Here is a 27,784-nt window from a genome sequence, read left to right as displayed (position 1 = left end):
TGTCAGGACGTAATCACAAACTGTGGTATTTTCGCAATTACGGCAATAGGACTTATTGCAGTTAATCACGAACAAGATAGCAAAGATGAGAAACAAGAATGCAGGGTAATATTTCTATTTACTAGCATTACGAAAGTAATTTAAGCAGTCGATGCACAAAGTTATCTATTACTCTCTTGATCCTGACGATACAATGTATCGTTTGTATCGTACAAAATATGATAACCCTAGTGGCTTATCGGTATTTAGCCTGTCCTCCATCATCTGTGGCAAGTGAGTCCCTTTTCAGTACGACTGGCTACATTGATAGTAATAGAAGAGACTTTTTACTGAGAGAATTGAATCCCTAATGGTAATTAAAAGAAACATTGATTTGATCTAAACTTGTACAGGCGCAGCAGTTCGTTCAGCAATAGAAGAAAAACTTCTTTATCACAGAGAGAGCTGTACCACTAACAATAATTACCTTTATTAATTATAAATTACAAGAAACATGGACTGTTTTTTACTCCATGCATGGTATGTCAGTATGTGAATATATTTTTTTCCATAGATTCAAACAAATAATTAAATTAATATTTATATTTTCTTTGCATTACATTTATATTTGCATAATAAAATGAAGAATTATCTATGCAACACAAAAGATTTGAATCGGTATCTGAGTAGGATTTTTTTTCAATAAGAATCGGTATATCGGATCGGTATCTGTTAGGCTGGTGAATTTAGAATCGGAGCATCCCTACTGACTGGCTGCTTGTTAGTTCACCATCTATATCCGCCTTTTGGTTTCTTAGTATTATCGCTTTGGTTCTCATTTTCGTTTTAATTTGATCCAAAATCACACCCTCATTCAGTTGAAGCTCACGAGACAATTCTTTGTCACTCATTCCCATAGACATTAACTATACTGTAACTATAACTGTATAGTTAATAGGTCTACGCTCATTCCAGCCAAAATTCTGGCACGCAGCATCAAATGTTGCTGCTCCTCAGGCCATCCACACTTAGCCACTAGTTCATACAATGCTCTTATGGACTCCTCATTGGTCTCTTCTCGTGCCTGCATTAGGTTCGAAAATAATATACTGAAATGAAGCGTACAGTTTCTAGGCAGGAAATAATTCGTAAATCCATCTAGGGTTCTAATAAACAATGTATCCGCGGCTACTTCAGTACCTATGACTGCTCTAGGAATAATCTGCGGCATTATTTTTTTAGCTTCTGAGCTCATAACACATACTAAAGTATCTATTTGTGTCTGTTGATCTTTGTCTATAAGCCAAATGTTCCCATGCATCGGAAGCATTTGCAAAATCCAACTGGTCAGGAGTCCTAAGGTCTGGCTTATTAAAACATGCAAAACAACAACACTAATGAAGCAGGCAAAGTCTACAACCATCAACAAAAGCCAAAAGCAGAATATGCCTGCACTCTATTACTACAGCAGAAAAAAAACAGAAAAACAATTTTAGAAGCAGAGTATCGTTATTATCTACATAGAGTGTAAACTTTCAACCTCAAGGTTCCTTATAAAATTGCATGAGTGAATAAGCCTAAATGAATATTAATACTTAGCCCAGCTGTCGAATAGGCTGAACCAGTTGCCCGTACTAGTTCAGCCGTTGCCTGTGGCACTAGTGTGTTACAGTAGCAGTCTGTCACAGTATAATATTATCATGAGAAGACTAGAATAGCGGTCATCTATGCTAGTATGTGCTGGTTCTTTATTGTCTGCGACGCCGTCTAATGATCACTATGTGATCTGATGACTGACAGTATCCACAAACAACCCTTTTTGTTGTTTTCAGTGCAACTTTGGCTTGCCCAGTCACCCTTAGTCTCTGGTTACCCGCTGCTCTGAGCACTTTGCTTGGCTTCTCAGGCTTGACATTCACCATTTTAATCATTGATGATGGCAAAGCTGTTACTGCTGCTTCTGTGTCTATTTTAAATCTGACAGGCCGACAATTGACTCTTACTGTTCAAACCGTGCTTTGGTAGTTTCAGTGATTGAATGTAGAGCTTCTGATTCTAGTCATAAGTCTTCTGCTAGACAGAGACCTTTCACATCCTCATCCGACCGTGGGTTCTCTTCTCTGAAGCCTATCTCATGAACAGAAGATTTCCGTTTTCCTTGGCATGCTTCTGCTTTAGCCCAATGACCCTTTCACCACACTTTTTGCATACCGCTCAAACTGCTTGGCACTTTCTATTTCTATGAAAGGTTTTTCAACACAGGTTGCTGCAGTAGAAGAACTTTGGTCTTTCCTTCTTACCCCCGTAAACTGCATCCATATTTTTATCTGCATATGTCAGAATATATGCATATGTTCACAAATTGCTTAGCCTTTTGGATGCACTTTGCTAGCGTGAGATCCTCTAAGTCAACTAGGTAGTCTCTCAATCTCGCATTGCCTACACTTACCACAATCCTATTGCGAATGAGCTCATCCTTTACTGGACCATAATCACAATTGTCTGCTTGCTTTTGAAACTTCACGATAAACTGATAGAGTGACAACTCTCCCTGCTTCATAAAATTAAATTTGACCCTCTCAAAAATAACATTTTTCTCGGGCTTAAAATAATTGTCAAAGAAGCGCATGGCATTTTTTAATGTGCGTTTCGTTTCCTCTTTTCCTTTGTCAAATGGGAATTGCTCATAAATTGGCATGCTCTCACTGCCCATCTTAACTAGCATATTGCATATCTGTCCTCTTCTTCCATCTCGGAGAATTTCTTGGCAACAGCATTGACCCTGAACTGGCTCTTGAAAGTTTTCCAACTCATAGCAACATTTCCACTGGCAAAGTTAATCTGCTTAAGAAATCCGACATTTCTGACACCGTCTAGTAGTAGTGAGAGTGGAGAGTATTCACCTCATGTCTGGTGCAATGGAGTTCTAAGGTGCATCGTCTAGTATTCAGTAAGCTTCGTCTGCTCTCGGTTTCCGCTCGTCCTCGGTTGGATCCCAGCCTGTTCACCGTATCTGGTTCCATAACCATACACCGCATCATTAGTGCTGCTATGCATGTTATATTATTTGATGTTGAATCAAGTTTTTACACTAACATAATTTTGAATTTGCAGGATTACATATGGCCACATATGTGTACCACTATGCTCAGCTGCAAAACTTACTTGAGGTAAGATGCAAGCAATACTCTAATTAGGAGTTGTTTTACTACAAGATAAATAGACAACTTGGCAAGACAACTGTATCAAAGACCGGTGCGCCATCTGCCATATATTCTTTCATTTTTCTTCAGAAGTGCTTATTCGTTCATGTTTTTTTCAATTCTTTTTTAGACATTTTTATCAATCGATCAATCTGAATCAATTTAAATTTCTATTATTCTCTTACTCACTATTACTCTGAAATATACTTACATCTGTCCACCAGACCTGCCAACCCAAGAGTGGGGCAATGCGTGAGATTTGGTTTTGGGGCAATTGATGTATCAATGATAGTATATATAAAATTGTGGAAATTGGGGCAAAAATCTCACGCATTTCTCATTTTTTCTCTGGGGTGATTGCGTGAGACTCACGCAATCACCCCAAAGGAAAAAATGAAAATGTGTGAGATTTTTGCCCCCAATTTCCAAAATTTTATATATGCTATCATTGATACATCAATTGCCCCAAAATTAAATCTCACGCATTGCCCCATTCTTGGGTTGGCAGGTCTGTCTATCCATAAACTGTTAGGCGTATCTGTTAGGTGTTGCATATGCTCTTAGTGGTATTTGTAGCACATTGTCTTAGTAGCATTGTATTATTGTATTGTTGCATTGAGTTGTATTGTAGCATTGTATTATTGTATTGTTTTGACAACTACGTTGACTGTATGTTTCATAACATATCTTTCAGTATCGTGTTTTTTTTGGGAGGACAAAAGTTATTTATTCTGTAAGAGTTTATATATTTGGTTTGCAATCCTCAATAAATATTAATAATAATAATAATAAACGCCCTGGAATTCATCATCATTATCCACGTATTAACTCCTGTGTCTATGTCCTGTGTTTATGGATAGATGTAAGTATATTTTAGAGTAATAGTGAGTAAGAAAATAATCGAAATTTAAATTGATTTAGATTGATTGGTAAAAATGTCTAAAAAGAATTACAAATAAATGAATGAATAGGCACTTCAGAAGGAAAATAAAGATTATAACATTTTCACTGGCAAATCGCAAATGGCAGATGGTCAGCGCACCGATCTTTGATAGGTAGGTTACGTTTGTATGATTCTAGGATTCATATTCTATGATTCTCTCGTTGCCGCTCGCATGATCTAGGGTTGCAAAATTAAATACAGTACTGTACGTGTGTATTGTACGTCGGTTTGTAACTTGGCCATAGATTATTTACCCAATAGAAGTCAAGCATTTAGCGACCCAACTTGGCATTTGCTCGTACTCATGGTGACCAACCGATGTAATCGCGCCTCAGCCTCTGGATTTCAACGACAATAATTTCATTTAGTAATTTTTTTTCGAACTATTAGTAAAGAGAGTGCAACAATCAATGGAGCCTGTAGAAATTTTAGAGAGGCGAAAAATAGAGTCCAACACTGTCGCTGACACAGATTCTTTGGGTAACGCGTTTTTATTAGTTTTATTTTGCTAGCAAACAATGAGATAGACGCTTTATATTAATATCGTGACTAATTATGCCATACATCATATGGTTTAGTGTTGTACAAAAATTTAGTTTTTCTGAAAAGTATAACATCTTTTAGCAGCAAATTAGTACATATTATGCTACCACATATATGACAATTTAGTGTTACATCAGCGATGTACTAGCCATATTTTCTTAGTTAAGTACGATTGGCGTAAAAGTCTGCTACGACTGGCCAGACACAATTAAGCTTTGCTTACTAGCTTTTTATGCTGCATAACAATAATTTTGCACCGCTGTAATTTCTGCACATACTTTGGTTGGTCGCTTCTTTCTCTTATAAGCAAGCTAAATGGACTGCTTCTTTTTAATCTTGAATTTCGTACCTTTTCATGTGTGTTTCTTTTATAAACTTATTTTCACAAAAAACTTGTTCAAAGAACGTTTCACAGCATTGGCTGATTCATAGCATTATTACTGAAATGAGTGATTTCTCACACCTGTAATTCTCACACCATTTCTCTGTAATTGTTGATAATAATTAATGTGTACTGCGTAATGACTCTAGTCATGAAGTTTCTCATTTCATTCCTGTTAATAATGGGGCTGAAACAACATTTATCTATTTTAAATTTACCTATTCTATCAATTATATAGATTGAAAAGCTAATAAAACATGTTTTTTTCAAATCAATTGGGCCCTTGGCTTGGTCAGCAGTCATGCTGCAATAATGATAAATGGTAGTCGCACCTTGGTTTTCAGTTGCCAAGTATGATGTGTTGATGAATGAAAACCGAGCAGGGATTTTGACCGAGGAAAGAAGTGTTCTTTTGTTTCAAGTACTAGACAATCTTCTTCCTCACCTTGGAGTGTTTCGACCGATTCTTTCAAAGATACGAGATGAGCTCTATGGTGGGTAACCAGCATAATCTTTTAGGACTTAGCTAAACTTTCTCTCAGATCTGAAAGAACTTGGCATAAACTATAAGACAAGAATTGTTGGTTGCACTGTAATGCCTGATAATGCTTAATTAAAGTTACTGAAAGTGGTAGCTCATATCACTTGGAAATGTATTACTTTTACACTAAATATTGGTCATGTTTTTATTGTTGTTTAACTGTTGGAATTATTCTTGCTAATGGTTATGTCTGGTTATGTCTATGGTTATGTCTATGGTTATGTCTGGTTATGTCAATAAAGTATTTAATAATTAGCTTACTATCTCAATTAATTTTATGGTTCAAAAATAAAAGTTTTATGAAAATCTAACAATCAGGTTCTTCGCTTTGAGGCATGAAACCCCAAACCGCTCTGCAGGCTCAAAAGCTTGGAAGTTGAAATCTCATGTTGCATCTTTTTTGCAAACTCTATTTAGTGAACCTAAAGCAATCCTAAACCCTAAAGCATTACCATCTTGCTTTACTTAGCAATATTGTGCACAAAAGTTGACTAATATTATATTTGGTTAGCAAAGCATTATAAAATGCTCTGGCCAACTTCAAGTGCAAGCATGAGTTTCGCCATTAATGCTATTTTATGCAGTTTTATTTTGGAGCATGAACTGTTTTACTTGCATCTATTCTAAGAGAACTCTCTTTACAGGTCATATGGCTGTAATAGTTTACAAATGAACATAGCGACTTATTTAGCTAGTTAGGTATTCTTTAATCTGCACATGTAGCATAGCATATATTTAGTTCAAGGCATTGTTATGAACTTTACACATTTTATTTCATCTGCCTCATCTAATGCCGAGAAGCTGAAAAAAGTTCATATTTTTAGAGTATGTGTTTAGTGATGAGCATCATACTGCTAAGGCCATGAAGATGTATGAGTCATCAGGGTCAAAGCCACAGACATCAAAAGAACTTAATAAAGTGGAAAGAGTTCCCCACTATTTACTGCTAAAGAAGTTGGTGCAGACAAGGGATCATGTTTCCGGTGACTTGCAAGCTCAAATTGACATTCTTCAGGAGAGGTCAGTCGACTGTTTACTCTATTGCACTGAGTGGAACTGACACCATAATTTGTGATGATCATTATAATAGTTGCTACTATTGTTATGTATCTGCATTTTTGTTCACTATATCATGCAAAACAGCCATAATGATTCTGGTAGGCAACTTATACTGTACCCTACATTGCTCTGTTAATGATTTGCTGCTAAACTGTACTAGCCTTCTATTTTAATTTACCAAACAACAGCTCAGCAGCCTTGATGACATCTGGAGTACAGTGATGACATGTATCTTGTTATTTTTAGTGCTTTATAGTGATAACATGTGTCATGTTTTCACAGGTTATTTGCAAAGCAAATGGAGTTTGAGGAAGCCTTAGAGACAATAGCTAACCGGAATGAAGAAAACAGCAATCTACTTGCACAAATAACCAATCAGGAGAGAGACGCTGCTGAACAAGAGCTTCAAATCAGCAGGTTGGTGTTTAAATGTACAGTTTTATTATGTACTTCCCTCTTGTAGAGATATATATGCTCCTTTTTATTAACAAAACCAGGAAAATTTATTTACCAGCAGCATACAGAATGTTTATAACTAAATGTCAGAACTGAAAAGATTTTTGTTTCTGGCAGCTCATGGACTTACCAAGATTTGTTGCTGTAATGGACGGCTGATGGTATACATTCACATATTATCCATACATACATACATACATACATACATACATACATACATACATACATACATACATACATACATCTATATATATATAAATCTCAGTGTCATAAATCTCATAATCTACATAAATCTCAATCTCTCTGTCTGTCGTTCGTCTGTCTAGCTATAGCGATAAAGTTTTAGACACAAAAATCACCTTCGTACTGGATTTGAACTTGTGACATTCAAATCATGAGTCTACTAACAAATGTGGGTAAGCACAAGTCTACTAACAAGTGTGGGTAAGCACGAGTCTACTAACAAGTGTGGGTAAAAACAAGTCTACTAACAAGTGTGGGTAAGCACGAGTCTACTAATAAGTGTGGGTAAGCACGAGTCTACTAACAAATGTGGGTAAGCACAAGTCTACTAACAAATGTGGGTAAGCACAAGTCTACTAACAAGTGTGGGTAAGCACAAGTCTACTAACAAATGTGGGTAAGCACGAGTCTACTGACAAATGTGGGTAAGTACAAAGCCAAGTCGTTCGTGTCACGCCCACTGCTCTCGCTAGATACAGTACTGTATATCTTTTTTGTGATTGCACACACTAAATGTACACTTTTTATTATTAATTAATACAGTGCGCCTTGGGGTTATGATGCCCCTGTTATACAATTTTTTTTCGCCTTACGATGTGGAAAACGATGTTTTTCGTCTTCGCCATCCGAGGACGAAAATCTGTTTGACTTTTTTCTGCCACACCAATTTAACAACATTTTCGATTGAAATTAAAATTTGGCAGCCGATGTGCTGATTACATTGGAATAACGAAGATGCGGATATGCAATTTGCTGAAATCCCTCTCGCAACACCTGAAACGTATACGATGCTTGCTCTCTATCTCAGTTCAGCGTTATTAAGGATAAGTTATAGTGAAAATAAAGCTGAAAACCGATAAGGAATAAAATTTTAGCCTATGACAAAGTTGAAATTTAGTTTAGTAAAATACATATTAAAACTTAGCTTTAAATATGTGTTTAGTAAGCTAAATTCATTCAAGTTAAATTTAACGTTTATGTTACATGTCTGCCTTGAAGGTAGGGACTCCTTACAATACATACTGCATGTATTACATTGTAGTGTTACATTTTATTGCAGATAGTAACCACTAAATACACTAAAGTTACTATAGGTAACTATAGTTACTAAGGTTAACATATTATTTTGTTACTAATTTTCAATATGTACAGAATGTGTATAAAATTTTGACGGTTTTTACCCAGGAGTGTTTGCATTAGATAATTACTATGGGTTTCTATCCACTCTATACAACATTTTAGTCTTGCGATGGCAACACTGAAACGAATTAAAATCGTATAACTGTATACCAAATAATATTTCATTGTAATCCTAGCAAAAAAGACTTTATTTAGTCATTGCTAAATATTTCACATTTACATCTAAACACCTTTACAGATGTTTTATTTTTTCTCCTCCTGTGGCGTTTTTTGAAGACTTCGGCAAGAAATGGAGGCCAGTGAGCAAAAACACAAAGAAGGAGAAGACGAATTACAAAGATGCTGTGATAGCCTTCAGGTAAGGTTTGATAAAGGCGGCTGAATGTAACAATGTCTAGCAGTAGCTACACATCGTTACATTTAGCAGGCAGCATTATTATGTTAATCTCTTGCTCAGTCTTTTATGAGTCTCCCGCATAACTCTTGAATAGTAAAGGATGTTTTTAATAGTATTTGCTTCTTTATTCTTATTTCAAACTATTACAGATATCAAAACTTCCAAATTGCAACTATAAGAGCAGTAATGTTACTGTGACCCGTACATACATTTTTTGAAGTTTGTTTTTCAGTTGCCTTCACACACTTTCATCAATGTTGCTCAAAATTTTGTTGCAAGATGACATGCTACTGGTCGTAGTGCTCATTAAAATCGAATTCTGATTCAAACGATTAAAAAGCTGCTTTTCACATCAAACCAAATAGACCAAGTGGTTTAAATATAAACTGAAACACACCATGCAGTTTAAATATAAACTAAAATACACCATGTGGTTTATTTATAAACCAAGTTAGAAAAAGATTTGATGAGTCAGGTGACTGATTTCAATTCTTGGCTGATAAGAGACTCCGGTTTGAAATGTTTTTCATGTCTATAATAGCTCTCTATAGTGTTTTAACTGCAGAGGAGAGGCAACGAATATAAAACTATTGCTAAATGAAGCATGTTGGTATCCAAAGTTAATTGGAAAATTTTCTTATGTCACTAACGAGATAATAAACTTAATGCTGAAAAGCGAAATTTATTTATTTGACATATTCTACCTTATGTTTTTGAAAATATTTTTATTTAAGAATAGATGCCGAAAAAAATATGGATCTATTGGGTCGGTTGTAACCAACAGTTGTAACCAAACTTCAAAAGTTCTGAGATCAACATAAACTTGAGCTAGCAAACTATATCAAAAAATTTAGACAGATTACTGAAAGTTACGAGTAAACAGAACTCAATTCAAATTGAGTTTTATCTAATTGCTCTTAATCTAATATCAAAGCAATTAAACTAGATTTTAGATAAAAGGCCACAGTCAAATTCAAGTGTCCCATTTACTGAGCTAATTCAACTGTTATTAAACTCATACTCTGATGTGAAGTTTCTTGTCTCTAGTCATAAAGTCAAGTATGTAAAAACCTTTACTAGCTTAAGATCCTTCTGCTTCTTGTTTGTTTCTTTAGCAACTCATTGTACATTATTTCAGGGTAATTCGGTTTTCATCTCATACTCTCTTCACTACTAACAGCAGTTCTTTACTTGCAAAGATTCGTATAACAATACATCAGTATCAAACATGAGATTCTCTCAGAAGGGGTTATGCCATCGAGCTAGCTCAGTGCCCCTTTAAATGTTTTTATAGTGCACCTGGGCTGTAGGTGAAGCTTATTAAAATTGCCATTTTTTTTAACATAATCCTTGGGCAAAATTTTCATGCATAGTGGAAACATAAATATTTGGTTTTTTTTATCTGACATTTTCTCAGAGCATAAAGAGAGTTCAGTGAATAGTGTGGCGTACATCTATTGGTCACTTTTTGAAATCATGTATAGGTACTATTGTGTTTTGCCATTGGCTATGTATAACATTGGTAAATATACTAAGTTGATAAAATAATTTTTGAAAATATTTTTGTCTTTTTTATTTTCTTTTTCAACTACCTAGGGTTTCACAGGCTCTCTTATATGACTCAGTCTGTGCCAAATAAGAACGTCTTGAAAACCTAGCTGAACTTAGCTGATTAAAGGATAAAACTTGGGCATCTTTTAAAACTATTGAACTTTCTTTATTTGGACTACGTTTATATGTAGAGCACTTTTATGTTTAGGTTATCCAAGCTGAATGGTACGGCTATCATTCAGCTTGTAATAATATAGATGCTTTAAATGTAACAACTCTCAAGCTATCTAAAAAATTCTGATGTATGTATAAGCAAATAATGAGATGACTAAAAATTTTGGTCAGTATGGGGCTTGAACCCATGACATTCAGCTTGTCTGAGCTGATTGACGTTCCCAAGCCTTCCCTGATTGACCGCCTTCCCAAGCCTTACAATTATTGTGCCAATCAGAAAATAAAGATTTCCTTGTGTCAGAAAAAATTGAACAGACTTGTGGACAATAGCTAGCCTGTCTTGACAAACTGTTGTTTTTGCGGAGTTGTCCCCCATCGAGCGGGCGAGCAACACAACAAGCCCGTGTTGCTCGCCGTTGTAGCCCGTGTTGCTCGCCCGCACGACGGGGGACAACTCCGCAAAAACAACAGTTTGTCAAGACAGGCTAGACAATAGCCAATAATAATATAAATTAAAAGCTCTTTTAGCTAAGAACTTCGTACATATGTTTCTATTGATTAGCTTACGAGCAATAATTAACTAGAATATTAAAGATTACTGTGTAAGTTAAAGTGCTAACAGTAGAAATATGAGCCAGGATGCTATATTGGTTGAGTAATAATACTATATAACATAAACATGTATGAACTAAAGACTGGTCTGCAGTGAAAAGCATATATTCTTGCCTTCTTCATCTCTCAGCCAATGCATGCGTTATGGATTATAAGAAGTATCAATAGACACCAGATCTAAGCTAGATTATTCTGTATATTGGTATCCCAAATTCTAGTTATATGTAAGTTGGACACAATGGAACAAGCATTTTATTCTCAATTTGTGTAATGTTTCAACCTCTCAGATTTGCACGACGTAACAGTTCATACCACTTCATATGACACTCTGTTACCTGACAGCGTATGCTTGTTTAGGTCGACTGTGAAGAGAAAGATACGGAGATCGCTGACCTGCGTGCATTCAAGCAAGGTTATGACAAGCTTGACGATGCCTTTTTAGAGCGTAGCTCTACTCTGCTGCTGCCTTCTGTCAACAGGTTCAACTCGTACGAGCAGAAAGAGCCCGTAATTGCAACAAGAAAGGTATTATTATGATTTAGACGTTTCTAAGTCATATCTAATTTTATTATTTTGTTGTTTTAACATTTTCAGACTGTTTTACATTTGAACATCAGCTTCTGTGACTCAGACAAATTACACACATGAACATCAGCTCTTATGACTCAAACAAGTTACACATATGAGCATCAGCTTTTATGACTCACACAAGTTACACATATGAACATTAGCTCTTATGACTCAAACAAGTTACACATATGAGCATCAGCTTTTATGACTCACACAAGTTACACATATGAACATTAGCTCTTATGACTCAGACAAGTTACACATATGAACATCAGCTCTCATGACTCAAACAAGTTACACATATGATTATCAGCTTTTATGACTCACACAAGTTAAACATATGAACATCAGCTTTTATGACTCACACAAGTTACACATGTGAACATCAGCTCTTATGACTCAAACAAGTTACACATATGATTATCAGCTTTTATGACTCAGACAAGTTACACATATGAACATCAGCTCTTATGACTCACACAAGTTACACATGAACATCAGCTCTTATGAGTCAAACAAGTTACACATATGAGCATCAGCTTTTATGACTCACACAAGTTCCGCATATGAACATCAGCTCTTATGACTCACACAAGTTACACATATGATTATCAGCTCTTATGACTCACACAAGTTACACACATGAACATCAGCTCTTATGACTCAAACAAGTTACACACATGAACATCAGCTCTTATGACTCAAACAAGTTACACATATGATTATCAGCTTTTATGACTCAGACAAATTACACATATGAACATCAGCTCTTATGACTCACACAAGTTACACACATGAACATCAGCTCTTATGACTCAAACAAGTTACGCATATGATTATCAGCTTTTATGACTCAGACAGATTACACATATGAACATCAGCTTTGATGACTCAAAAAAGTTACACATATGAGCAACAGCTTTTATGACTCAAACAAGTTACACCAACCAATTGTTCAGCCATAAGCTTGTCCAGCATCAAGTTGCTTACCAAAAAATTGTATAAATTGCAGGAAGCTACCGTCAAAAGCCCACACCAACACAACTAGCATTAAGAAATATCATTTAACAAGTGTCAAAGAGTTTTGTTAAAAAAAGTGCTGTAATAAGATCCATCTTTTTAATAGAAATACTATTATTTTGATAATTATTTAGATAATGTAATAGCATGAAATTTGCGATATTAACAATTTGAGTTGATCAACTATTCGAGAGTTTTTAACTGATGCTTAAAAGCTTCAAAATCAACATTAGAAACCTGAAAATGTCTCAAATCCCATAAGAAACTTCGCTTGGAGCTGTCTTAAAATCTACACTTCACAGTATGTTAAATGTTGTTACCGTATATGCTCAAGACTTCACTCTTCAAAACAATTTTATTGATAACATGTCATGTTTATTTCTTCTAGAAAAGTTAGATATTATCCTAAAAGAATAATACGCTAGTATCATTCATTTTTATTGACAATAGTTATAATAGGCTGTTAAGCTCTATGCTGAGAATATTCACTATATATGGTAACAGTATTTGTAAATCTATTATACTAAACAACTTGATTCTAGTTTTAGGCATTACATAGCAAAGCTATCTTATTTCACTCCAGTTTAGGGAGTTGTGGAGTTGTTTGTTACTGTCAATAAATTGTCCATTTATTATCAACATACTTATACATATAAATTCCTTGCTATTAAAGGAACACATACTAAGCGACATACAGACAAGCAAGAAGTTGGAAAAGCAAGTCTTGACAGTTATGAATACTATGATGGAGCGTATGTACATTTCAAATTCTTATTGATCAATTCTTCTTTTCAAATTCATTTGAAAAGAATAAATACCAATGATTATTATCATACAGGTGCTTCAATCAGCTTTGGCTTATACTTAACAAAATAATTTAACCTTGCAACTTCTTTGTATGTCGGATTTTTTCTAACCAGCTATGTATTGCAAAAATTTGCTTACCTATCTGTGTATGACTTTTGGAAACAAATTCAATTAGCCGCATGCTAGAAAAGCTAGGTCATGCTATAAGAAGTCATAACCATCATGTCATAGAAATGTATTCGTAAGTTTCCAACTAATGTTTACTGCTTGCGTTGTTCTTTATAAGCCTCTATTGTCACATGCTAATTCTGTATTTTCCCAGCTTTTCAAGACTGCTTGTTTCAAATTACCATGGTTACCATGGTTAAAATTAAAGTTGAATACAACCTCTTAGGGTATTTTATTAAAACTTGGTTATAAATACTGATATAGAGATATAGAGATATATATGTATTTGAATACGTTGACTTCAGTATCTAGCAGAATCTGTGACCCTCTGCTAATATACGTTATAAAACTTTGATCATCTTGTGATCTTGCTTGATACTATTGCGCGGAAGAAAAAATAACTCTACAAGAGCAGAAGAGTGAAGCCCTGAGATACGGTAGTCCTAATGTGCAGTTTTCTAAGGTAACCATGTGGAATATATTGTTTTTTCGACCCCTGGTCACGGTATTTTCTCCGCCTTAAGGTGTGCCAAAGAATTACTAAGATGCCATTGAGTTATTGGCTGAAATTCTCCCACAATGCATGAAAGAGATCTGAGACGTTAACCGTTGTTTATGGCTAAGTGATGAGTCAACAGAGGGATGCATCATGTTTATCTCGTGAGAGTGCTTTTGATATTGCATTTACTTTGTGGTTTTTAGTGCTTATACCAAACTTCAATTCATTATCTCTGGGCCCTAAGGCTGCTAATGACGGCAAAGTGAAAAAAAAGATTGCAACTATGAAAACAAAGCTGGAAATAACAAAACAATTAAAGACAGGCACACACATTGTTAGCCTTGCTAGAGGGTATGGCTGTAATCAGTTGATGACTGGAATGATTATCAAGAATAAGGAAGCCATTTAAGCAAATAAGTTTTTTAGGGGCATGATTATCCTTACCAGTAGCTGGACATCGATCAATGCTGAGATGGAAAGGTTTTACCTGTGGTGGATTAATGAGAAGGAGATGGAAAAGTTTCATCTTTTGTGGATTAATGAGAAGGAAAGGTTTTACCTGCAGTGAATTAAAGAGGAGATATCTGGTGATACTCTCTGCAATAGAGAAATTCACACAAAGTAACCACTATTTGTACAGATCTTGTGCAAAACCAAAGAGAGGACGGAGATCAAGAAGCGTCACAGAAAGCTCCTGTAGAGTTGAAAGCTTCTCATGATTGGTTTGATCGCTTTTAGAAGAGCTGGTATTCACATAATTGTCAGGCACGGAGAGGCAGCCGGTTCTGAGGAAAAAACAGCAGATGAATCCTCAAGAAGTTTAAGGAATTCATTTCTAGAGAAGGCTATATTCCACCAAAAGTGTTTGAACACATGTGATGAAACTGGCCTTTTTTGAAAGAAATGCACTGCCATATGTATATTACTGCAGAACAAAATAAACTTCTTGGCCATGAACTGATGGAGAACCGACTTATCCTTGCATTTTGTGCAAATGCCGGTGGGATTGGAAATTTAAGCTCCTACTGGTGTACCACTCAGAGAATCCCTGTGTTTTCAAGGCACCAATTATCAGTAAGGATAGCCTATCAGTATTTTAGAGTTCTAACACCAAAGCCTGAATCACGGAAAACGTATTTACTAAGTGAATAAACATCTGCTTTGGTCTTGATGTGAAAAATATTTAGAAGGAAGCAATATTTTCCTGAAACGTCTCCTAGTACTGAACAATGCCCATGTTCACCCTCCTAGCCTCTAGAATAACATACATTCAGATTTTTCTAAGATTCTTCAGATTTTCATCAAGATTCTCTATCTGCCACCAAATGCCACTCCTCTCTTTCACTCTATTGATCATCAAGTGATTGCCAATTTCAAGAAGCTTTACACTAATCAGCTGCTCAGACAATGCTTCCAAGTGACGGAAAGCACTCAACTCATTCTCTGTGAGTTTTGGAAGGGGCATGTCGACATCATTCATTGAATGACAATGGTCGAACAAGGTGACGATGGTCGAACAAGGTGATAATGGTTGAGCAAGGTGACAATGGTCGAACAAGGTTGGGTATGAAGTTTCAAAGTACATCCCCAAACTTTTCATGGGGGAAACTATGGCCAGCTATTGTTTCAGAACACTACTTCAACATTTTTGAACCATCACCAGCAGAAAGACCTTCATGATCTGGCCCCCGAATTTGATGTTGAGGAAGTTATTTCACTCGACAGTTCATGAGGCTAGTTGTTGATGAAGCTGACATTGATAACTTATCAAAGAATGCTCAAAAGAGCTTACAACCGATGGCTTGAGGGAGTTAGAGGCCATGCGGGTGACAACCATGCAAGAGTTGTTTCGCTCTAATGATGGTGAGGAGAAGGGAAGACAGAACGAACGTCATTTGTATAAATCAGGGACACTATCGATTGGTTTGCAAACCTTGCTAGTTTCGTTGCTTAAAAAACCCAGAAAAAATCTCACACATCATTTTATGGACAGTGTTAATGACAGGTACATTAGTCATTTCTTAATATGTTGAGAAGTTGCCAGAAACTGATGCTTTTTGATGCTTCCTTTTTGGAGAAATACTTATACATAGAAGCCTGTTTCAGGCAACTTCTCAACATATTGAAGAAATGACTCATGTACCTGTCATTAACATTGTTCACAAAATGGCTTGTGGGAGAGCCCCCGCCATACAGCAACTTCACCTTACAAACCAACAATGGAATGGATGAATGCTATATTCCAGGTTTCTACTTTGAGTGCTACAGAAAATACTTGAGTGTGCGAGACTCAAACTCGAGACAATATTATTGGTATTGAATATACAATACCAACACTCTACTAACTGCACAAATTAGTTAGCCTGTAAGTTTTTCATAATAATGTTTACTATAATAAAAGCGGTGTTCCGAAAAAGATCTCTACACGCTATCTACTGCTTACTGAATGTGAAAAAGCGAGTAAACTCCAAGCGATGTTGGATTCAATTGGCAATCGAAGAACTTTAATTTTTTATATAAATGGGCGACGATCTATCTGATTAAAAACTCAAGAATGCGTCTTCGTATGTGGTAAGGACAAATGCCTTCAATAAACATGGATTTATGGATTGTTCATGATTTATAGTTTATTTTATTGTTTATGGATTGTTGTCATGAATGTCTTCACTAAACATTTATAGATTGTTGTCATGAAAGTAGTTCAGCAATTTGCATTAAAAATGAAAGAAATCTCGAGCAACACCGGGCTCACTGCTAGTAAACTTCTCAGTCATCAGTGATCAGTGCTGTTAGATGCTACCAGTCAACATGATCGCGTGAACCACCAATAGCTAATTAAACATCATGTGACTTTCAGTTGCCTATTTGGAATTGTTGCGGCTCTACCAAATCAGCAGTTGCCTTACTCACAATCACCGCTACACCTTTTATCTCAAGAGCGAAATTCTCCGTAATTTCCTTTGTTTTAATTAAAGGCCACAATCATGCTGGTTTTCTATGGTGGCATTCTCTCTCTTTATTGAAAAGTGCTAGAGTGTCGATGTTACTGGAATAGATCAGTCTCTGCAACACAAAAGTATTCATAGAGTTGTCTGCTTACTAAACATAGAGGTTTTTGGCTATAACTGATAGAGCGTTTAAGTGAGATTCGTGAGAGAGTCATGTACTTAACTAATCTATAGATATAAATCTCCGTGTTTGTGTGTTTGTGATTCTGTGAATCTGTGTGTCCAGCTATAGCTATTAAAATCTTGGAATGAAATGCTAGCAACATGCTGGATTTGAACTCACGGAGATTGCAACCATAAGTTTCTAACCACGCACTTAACCACTGGGCTACACAGTTCTTAGAATTCAATTGCTATCATCATTTACCGTATACTCTTTTCTCAATTGCACGTGTACGCTAAATGATTTATTAATTGACACACTGCGTCCACGGGTTACGATGCCTCTGCTATACAATATTTTTTGCTTGACTCTACAAAACGCTATGCTTTTTTGCCCTTGCCACACTAGGGCGAATTCGTTTTTCGCCAATCAATATCAACAATAATTTGTCTCGAAATTAAACTTTGGCGATTGTTATGCATTATCTGTTTGCGAATCCATTATGGTAAAAACGGATTCGCTAATAGATAAGTGATAGAATTTTAGTTAAAATTTTACTATAATACGTACTTAAACTTCCTTCAAGTATGTGTTTAGTAAGCTAAATTCATTTAAGTTAGATTTAGCGTTTATGTTACACGTCTGTCTTGGAGGTAAGAACTCTGCACGTAGTACATTGTACTGTTACATTTTCTTGCGGATCATGACCACAAAATGCACCAAAGTTATTGCAACTATAATTACTAATGTTAACATAATGTTTTGTTACTATTTTGTAATGATGATGATTTTGATTATTTTTACCAGGAAGTGATTGCATTAGATAATTACTATAGGCTTCTATACTATTCTATTATAATTCCTCTATACGATATTTTCATCTTACGATGCCAACACTGAATCGAACTAAAATCATATGATTATATACCAAATAATTTTTCGTTGTAATCATAGCAAAACAGACTATATTTAGCCATTACTTGCTAACGATTTCACATTTACATTTAAACACCTCTACAGTTTTATTTTTTCTCTTTATTTACTGGAACAAAACACTTCTTTCATGATATGAAATTTAAAAGTTACAGTTGTTTGAAAAAGTTTGAAAACCTTTAGAGTTGTTTTATTTTTTCTCTTAATTTATTTGAATTGCACAAAAAACACTTTTCTCGTGATATGAAGTTTAAAAGTTAGAATGGTGATGGTTGTATATATTGAATAATAATCAATTTTTTGTCCAGGCTTTTTTATTACCAGGGCAATGCAGGGGATTCAACTAGTAACTATCATATAACTCTGTCTTCTCACAGAGTATGAGGAGCACTTGGAAGAGCAGAAACGTGATCTTGCAGAAAAAAAGCTCCTCAATAATCCAGATACGCTTGCTACACGGAAGATGGAGCGGGAAATCGATCAATCTGATCAAGAGGTATAAATAACTCAGAAATTCATCTGCAATATTATAAGGTCTCTCATCCAGTACCTTTGTGAAGTTTTCTTATGGCATAGTGAACTGACGGCCTATTTTAGAACTATACATTGTTCCTAGTTTTATCAATGGAAATGGATTAGTGTGATACGACGGCAAGTCAATGGCTTTGATCAGGTGAGAAGTGAATTAGTTTGACCAGGTGAGTAGTTAATTAGTTTGATCAGGTGAGCAGTGAATTAGTTTGATCAGGTGAGCAGTGAATTAGTTTGATCAGGTGAGCAGTGAATTAGTTTGATCAGGTGAGAAGCGAATTAGTTTGATCAGGTGAGACAGATGTAAGCTTATTTGAGTCACTTATTTGACGCGGCGACAAGCAGATCCGTCACGGTCCATATCTACTTTTAGTTACTGTGACAGGAAAGTTGGTACAGGTGTTGTGCTGTGAGGTGGTCAAGTAGTCACTAGCTAATTACTTGCATTAAAGTTTATATTGCTTTTTCAAAACTCGTTATTGGACCACTTCAATTATTACTTATCAAAGCATTTGTACGTGAATCTGCATTGTTACGTTGTCTGATAGTATTTTGCTGTAAACACGCATTGCATGTTTTATATTGCATTGTTTTAACACGCCTTATATTCAGCTCTGGGCAGTCCAAGAAAGATTTAAGTCGACTATGGGCCAGATCAATGATGAACTTCTTCTGCTGAAGCAACATTACACGATGCTAGAAGAACAGCTGGAGACTATAGCAGAAGAAGAACAGTAAGTTTTCGCTATGTCAATAAGATGGCTATTGTCTGTCTGTTCAGCAACCACGAGAGTGACATATATACATACACTACTGAATGCCCGTGTTGCACGGATAATAAGAAACAATGTATAAACAGTGGCGGGTAATGTAGTTGCCATTGGCTAATTTTCTTTACCCAATGAATTGGAGTGACTTGTAGCTGGTCTAATTCTTTACTATAATAAGAGTTGTACTTATAATTGTCTTTATAATCATTAAAAATGTGTCGTGATCTCTCACACAATCATGATTTTCACCCGTGCTAGTAGTAACCAATAGTCTTTTTCCAAGTTCTTTAAGCGTGCATAGCAAGTGTAATAAGTATGTGCACAATTATTCCATAGTATACCAAGTAGGCCATGTGGTGTAGCGGAAGAAACGCCTGTCTACAGAATCGAGTTTTCATTCTTAAAACTTTATCCCTATAGCTGGACATACGAACGATAGGCAGACACTCACATTTATATATATACTAGCCGAATGCCTGGCGTTGCACGGGTGTTAAAACAGCTTATAAACAGTGGCAGGTAATGTAGTCGCTTGCCATTAGCCTGGCACATTGCCAAAGACTTATTTGAGTACGCTACTATCCATATTGCTAAACTTACTAATAAGAGCCATGATAGCAAGTTTTAGTGACGTTGCGTTATGCAAAGTGCTACGCTTACTTTAACCGTCATAATGACTCATATTGCGTAATGAATTTGTTGCATCCCTCATAGCCTAATTGGTTAGATTATTGCCTGGTGAACGAGAGGCTCTGTGTTCAAATCTAGAACAAAGCGAATCTTTCATTCCTACATTTTAATAGCTATTGGTGGACACACCGAACAACAGACTTTAAGATTTATATATATAGACTATGGATGCCCGGCGTTGCCCGGGTAATAACTCTTTGGACAGAAAATTTATTTTTATTTAATATATGCAACATTTACCACTCTAACTTTTAAACGTCATATCATGACAAAAGTGTTTTTTGTGCGGTTCAAATGAATTAAAAGAAAAAATAAAACAACTGTAAAAGTTTTCAAACTACTGTAATTTTTAAATTTAATATCGTAAAATAAGTTTTTTGTTGAAATAAATTAGGAGAAAAATATCGTATAGAGAGGTATAGAAACCCATATTAATTATCTAATGCAATCACTTCCTGGTGAAAACCATCAAAATCACCATCATTAATAAGTAGTAACAAAACAATATGTTAACCTTAGTAACTATTGTTACCTACAATAACTTTAGTGCATTTTGTGGTTATGATCTGCAAGAAAATGTAACAAAAGCGGTAGCGTATTTGCTCCCATATACCAACATATTTGTCTAATGAAGCTATCAAGCTTGTGTGGTTTAGTTAGTAAGGTGTTGGACTGGTGAACTGGAGGGTTCGAGATCAAATCTTTTGCTTTACAAATTCTTAATTCCAAGATTTTAATAACTATAGATGGACATATACGTACAAAGACGGATAACCAGCATTGAGAAATATACATATAGACGTATGTTTATACCATAAAACCTCTAATTGAGCACAACCTCGATTTGACCGCCACCTTGAGAGAAAGGTTGAAAAATAGAACGCCACTTTCTAATTGAACACCGCATCCATTTGCCCACCACTTGACAGTCCTTGATCTTTACCCATAATATCAATTGATCTGTAGAAAATTGTCCACAAAATCGTATTAGTAATGAATTGTTTACATCAATAACAATTAATTCTCTCATTGTCCAACTCCACAGCTTTTCTTTTTTTTCGTCAAAACTTTGAAAGCAACACCATAGAAATAATTAATAGTGGTCTCAGGTTAATAGTAGTTCTTTGTTTAACGCAGCCTTGATACTTCGCAGGACATGTATATAAAAATGGTTTACATTTATGACGGTGCAAAGGTTAGCTTTAGCGAGCAAAACTTTTACACTTTGCATTTGTGCTAAACGCACCTCATAAAAGCTTTGCTCTGCCAAAAAATTGTTTGGACGCTAATATCGACTAGTTCAGCAGAGCAGAAGAAGAGTTGGGGTCAGAAGACAATGTGGAAGGTATTTGACAGTCAGATGACATTCATTCCATTGAAAGCAACAATCAGAATGCAGCTATCCGAGCAAACGATGCAAATATTTTTGCTTTAAAAACGTTAATTTTTGTTTGTGCAAGTAATATGAGTATGGTTCATTTATGTCACTTGTTCATGAATATATATTTGTAGCATTTGATAGATTATCATTATGTAACTTATAAATTTGCAGATTTATAGCATATTATTTGATTGCATCATTGTGATAAACTGATCTTACAATTGATCGACGCTTGTAACTAATCTTCTATTGCACATAAAAAGCTACTTTTGGCTGCAAGCTGTAGCAAATATATTAATGAGTGCAATGAGCTTTTATGCAACATTGGTAAATATACAAAGACATAAATATAAAATAAAAATATGTTTTCAAATTTAGAATGAGATAAAAATTGAAAGCTTTAACAAATTGCAAAGCATGACACAGGCTATAATATCATGGCAGGTTAGTTGCAAGCAATAGATATCAACTGGTAGAAGTATTTCTCGGTTTCTCAATGCATAGTTATTAGAAAATCTTTAACAAGATGGAGATAAGTTAGCTGATTTATTGCATCCAAAATTTTTAAAACTGCTCCACCGGAAAAAGAGGGCAAAATATAGGTGACAATAGCTTCACCTGTAAAAGGGCTAAATTTCGCTTCCGGAAATTCTGATGAGGCATTTGAAAAATACAACGCCAGCCTCTATTTGAACACCATCTCCAATTGACTGCCACTATAGAGGAATGGTTGAAAAATAGTGTGCCATGGCGTTTAATTAGAGGTTTTATGGTATTTATGTATATATATATATATACACTGGGCGCAATAACACCGGGCGCAATAACACCGGCGCATAAAATGTGGCTTGCCCAAATACCAACAGCAATCAACTCGGGTGAGTTGCAGAAAAGTGCGCTATTGAGAACGGCTAAGATCTTGAGGCGAGTGTTCAAACTCTCAGGTCTCTGGTAGAAGACCCGAGTTAGAGCAGAAATTACCACCCATACGGGTTAACCGGGATGAGGAAACAATTTATATATATGTGTATATATATGTGTATATATATGTGTGTATATATAGGTCTATGCGCGACATGACTTCTACTTTTGCTTCTAAGTTGTGTGGAAATAGGTTTTATATAATAGTTTATATGGTACTATAGATCTGATTGAAAGTATCAATTCTTGCTATTCTTCACGTGCTGTCTATTGGACAGACAAGTAAACAGGTAACAGATTGAAGTTCTACACAACAAGTTTACATTGTCTTTTATTAAAGTGAACTTTGAGTTCCTCTCTAAACGTAATGGTAAAATCTTAAGTCATCAGCTTTAATTTATTCTCTCATATTGATTGTAGGAAATCCAAACCAAAGGATAAAACAAAGCTAGGAAAGAAGAAGCCGATGGTAACAGACCCATCAACTTCTATCACACTAGGTGTGCTTTGATTCACTCGTGGATTTCAAATATGTATATATATACGTATATGTGTGTGTATGTATATCCATACACACACATATATATATATATATATATATATATATATATATATATATATATATATATACCCATACTATATATATATATATATATTTGTATATGCTTGTACTTACAGATGTTTGTGTACATATGTGTATGTACGCGCATGCGCTTACACGCTCGTATGTGGGCGTGTGTGCATGTGTGTGGGTGAGTGCATGTGTGTGTATAGCATGAGTCTCTTAGTGTGTATAGTATGGGTGTATCATTGTGTATAGTATGGGTATATCAGTGTGTATAGTATGGGTATAACAGTGTGTATAGTACGGGTATATCAGTGTGTATAGTATGGGTATATCAGTGTGTATAGTATGGGTATATCAGTGTATAAAGTATGGGTATATCTGTGTGTATAGTATGGGTATGTCAGTGTGTATAGTATGGGTATGTCAGTGTGTATAGTATGGGTATGTCAGTGTGTATAGTATGGGTATATCAGTGTGTATAGTATGGGTATATCAGTGTATATAGTATGGGTATATCAGTGTGTATAGTTTGGGTATGTCAGTGTGTATAGTATGGGTATATCAGTGTGTGTAGTATGGGTATGTCAGTGTGTATAGTATGGGTATGTCAGTGTCTATAGTATGAGTATGTCAGTGTCTATAGTATGGGTATGTCAGTGTGTATAGTATGGGTATGTCAGTGTCTATAGTATGGGTATGTCAGTGTGTATAGTATGGGTATATCAGTGTGTATAGTATGGGTATGTCAGAGTGTATGGTATGGGTATATCAGAGTGTATGGTATGGGTATATCAGTGTGCATAGTATGGGTATATCAGTGTATATAGTATGGGTATATCAGTGTGTATAGTATGGGTATATCAGTGTATATAGTATGGGTATATCAGTGTGTATAGTTTGGGTATGTCAGTGTGTATGGTATGGGTATGTCAGTGTGTATAGTATGGGTATGTCAGTGTCTATAGTATGGGTATGTCAGTGTGTATAGTATGGGTATATCAGTGTGTATAGTATGGGTATGTCAGTGTCTATAGTATGGGTATGTCAGTGTCTATAGTATGGGTATGTCAGTGTGTATAGTATGGGTATGTCAGTGTCTATAGTATGGGTATGTCAGTGTGTATAGTATGGGTATATCAGTGTGTATAGTATGGGTATGTCAGAGTGTATGGTATGGGTATATCAGAGTGTATGGTATGGGTATATCAGTGTGCATAGTATGGGTATATCAGTGTATATAGTATGGGTATATCAGTGTGTATAGTATGGGTATATCAGTGTATATAGTATGGGTATATCAGTGTGTATAGTTTGGGTATGTCAGTGTGTATGGTATGGGTATGTCAGTGTGTATAGTATGGGTATATTGTGAACTTGTACTACGTTCCATAGTACAGTAGTCGTATCTCTTATTCTTATGCTCTAGTTTAGGTATCACCGCTCAGCTCATATTCTAGCTATGTCTGTGTAGAGTGATATATAGTTATATACTCTATTATGATATACAATAGTGATATATAGTTATATACTCTATTATGATATATATTAGTGATATATAGTTATATACTCTATTAGGATATATAATAGTGATATATAGTTATATACTCTATTATAATATATAATAGTGATATATAGTTATATACTCTATTATGATATATAATAGTGATATATAGTTATATACTCTATTATGATATATAATAGTGATATATAGTTATATACTCTATTGTGATATATAATAGTGATATATAGTTATATACTCTATTGTGATATACAATAGTGATATATAGTTATATACTCTATTATGATATAAACTAGTGATATATAGTTATATACTCCATTATGTACAGATGAAGTGAAGAAGATGAGTCTGGATGCGGGAGACTATGTTGATGAGGATTATGAGAGCAATCCTTTCATACCACATGAGAGAATATTTAGCAAGTATGCTGCAATGCTCTACTACTCTCAGGACGGAGGCAAGAACTACTACATCCACCAGGACTGCCATTATTGTGATAGTTGCCACGAGAAGGTGAGACAACTTCTCTACGGTTTGTATGCTAATTTAATAACTGAACGTAATAGCGTTATAGCTAAGTTAATTCGGTTTTGCTATGATTACAATAAAAGCTGATTCGGTAATGATACAATAATAGATACAATTAATACGTTCTGAGCAAACAAAATAAATTCCTGAATATGTTGCATTAATAATAACAGTTCTTGCATAGAAGTGTGTGTGTGTATAAAAATGTTGAGTACGACGACACTGGTACCTCTCGATACCGATACAAATCTAAAAATGAGATATCGTACTGTCTTTGTCTGACTGAACGGAGAGAGAAGGTCGAGGCCCTTCCTACGAAGATAATACAATTGTCCGCTCCAAAAGAATCTTGAACGCCTTGAACGCGGTTTAGCAATTGAACCTTATGAAAAATATTTTCCAACAAGGGCATCGTAACACGTGGCCGCATCAGTAAAATAATCAGCGTGCGCTATAGCTATAGCCGGAGAGACACACATATCCACACACAAACTGAGAAATAGATATTATGTGTGTGTTTCTTCGGCTATATTTATAGCTATAGCGCACGCTGATTATTTTACTGATGTGGCCATGCGTTACGATGCCCTGTTAAGTGATATTTTTTGCAAGGTTCAATCACTATATCTGGGGTCAAGGCTAATTCTTCTCGGGCGAACAATTATATCGTCTCCATGATAAAAGCCTCGACATTATCTCTCCGTTCGGTCAGACAAAAACAGTGCGGATATCTCATTTTTACATTTGTACCGGTATCGAGAGGTACCAGTATCGTCGTATTCAACGTTTTGATGGATAGTTTCTGGTGGCACAGTAACCTTTTTGATACACACACTTCTATGCAATAATTGTTATATTATTAATTCAACATATTCGGGATTTTTATTTTGTTTTCTCAGTTCGCATCAATTATATCACTACCGAATCATATTTTATTGTAATCGTAGCAAAACCGACTTAATTTAGCTATAACTTGCTAATTATTTCACATTTACCTCTAAACCTTTTTATGGTTGTTTTATTTTTTTTAAAGTATTTGACCTGCACAAAACATTTTCTTCATGATATGAGGTTTAAAAGTTGTTTGACAAAGTTTGAAAACTTTTACAGTTGTTTTTATTTTCTCTCTCAATTTATTTCAATTACACAAAACACTTTTCTCATGATTTGTAGTTTAAGAGGTAAAATGGCAAATGTTGTTATATGTTAAATACAAATAAATTTTTTGACGAAAGACTTTTTTATTACTCGGACAACGTCGGGTAGCACAGCTACTATAGGCCTATGTATATATATATATATAAATATATATATATATAGTAGTAAATATTGCATATAAATATACTATTTTTATGTATATATATAAACATAGTATATACGTACATGTATATATATAAATATATATATAAATATGTATACATGTATATGTATACTAGCTGTTCTACCTGACGTTGTTCCTGTAATAAAAATCAGTTTATAAACAATGAGAAGTAATGAGAGTTGTCTGCCATTTGCTATTAGCCTGGCACATTGCTAAATGGAAAATTTGAGTACGCTTACTAATAAGAGCTATTCATCTGTGGCATTACGCAATCACCCTGCATGGTGCGCAAAGCCTTTGGGTATTTGCTCCCATATAGTGACATATATCGGCTAGCGAACAAATCAAACTCTGTGGTCTAATTGGTGCGGCGTAGCACTGGTGAATGGGAGGGTCAGAGATTAAACCTTTTTCGGTATGGGTCTTTTATTCTAAGATTTTAATAGCTATAGCGGGAATTCTGGCAGACAGATCCACATACTTTGAGAGATATATATTTACAGTATGTATATTATACTCATCAGCTGCTATAATAAGCTCATCATGCTGCACTAATGAGGCTGAAATAGCCAAAACAGGACTGTCTGTAGCATGAGTATACATGTATATATACTAGGTGAATGACCCGCGTTGCACTGGTAATAAAAAAAACAGCTTATAAACAGTAGCAGGTAAATTAGTTGACATTAGCTAAGTTTCTTCAACCAATGAGTTTGAGTAATTTAAAGTAGTAACTTAAGCTTATTTAAATCTTTACTCTAATAAAAGCTGTGCTTATTGTTCTGCTTATAATCGTTAGATTACACGTCATGATCTCTCACACACTCATGATCCTCAAGCGGGCTGAAATGTAAAGCGTGCTATTTTAACCAATTGGCATTAATGATTGGCAGATGTAATAAGTGTGATGAGCACAATTAATTCATAGTATGGCCAGTTGGGCGCATAATGTAATGAACAGTAGCCTACTCCTGTCTGCAGAACTGGAGGTTCCGAGTTCAATTCCTGTGCGAAGCAGATTTTTCATTCCTAAAACTTTATCGCTATAACTGGACAAATGACAAATTAACACTGATATATATATATATATACTAGCTGTGCTACCCGGTGTTGCCCGGGTAATAAAACGGTCTTTGGACAGAAAATCGATTTGTATTTAACATATAACAACATTTGCCATTCTAACTATCAAACTACATATCATGAGAAAAGCGTTTTGTCTTA

The 27,784-nt window shown here is 35.3% G+C and overlaps 1 protein-coding gene across 1 annotated transcript in view; it reads left to right on the top strand.

Annotated features, from left to right (window-relative positions):
* The first annotated feature begins 4,471 nt into the window (after positions 1–4,471).
* Positions 4,472–27,784, top strand: part of LOC137398129 (uncharacterized) — a 31,804-nt gene continuing 8,491 nt past the window's right edge. The window contains exons 1-11 of the mRNA XM_068084240.1: positions 4,472–4,605; positions 5,395–5,544; positions 6,416–6,611; positions 6,933–7,067; positions 8,766–8,847; positions 11,581–11,748; positions 13,487–13,565; positions 18,709–18,827; positions 19,475–19,596; positions 23,045–23,124; positions 25,040–25,224. Coding sequence (XP_067940341.1) covers positions 4,536–4,605; positions 5,395–5,544; positions 6,416–6,611; positions 6,933–7,067; positions 8,766–8,847; positions 11,581–11,748; positions 13,487–13,565; positions 18,709–18,827; positions 19,475–19,596; positions 23,045–23,124; positions 25,040–25,224 — 1,386 coding nt within the window. The 5' untranslated portion in view covers positions 4,472–4,535. The remainder of the gene's footprint in view (positions 4,606–5,394; positions 5,545–6,415; positions 6,612–6,932; positions 7,068–8,765; positions 8,848–11,580; positions 11,749–13,486; positions 13,566–18,708; positions 18,828–19,474; positions 19,597–23,044; positions 23,125–25,039; positions 25,225–27,784) is intronic.

This window comes from Watersipora subatra, chromosome 1 (assembly GCF_963576615.1).
Source record: "Watersipora subatra chromosome 1, tzWatSuba1.1, whole genome shotgun sequence".
Taxonomy (NCBI): domain Eukaryota; kingdom Metazoa; phylum Bryozoa; class Gymnolaemata; order Cheilostomatida; family Watersiporidae; genus Watersipora; species Watersipora subatra.
Note: the sequence above shows the minus strand (reverse complement) of the source record. Positions and strands in the feature narration are given on the sequence as shown.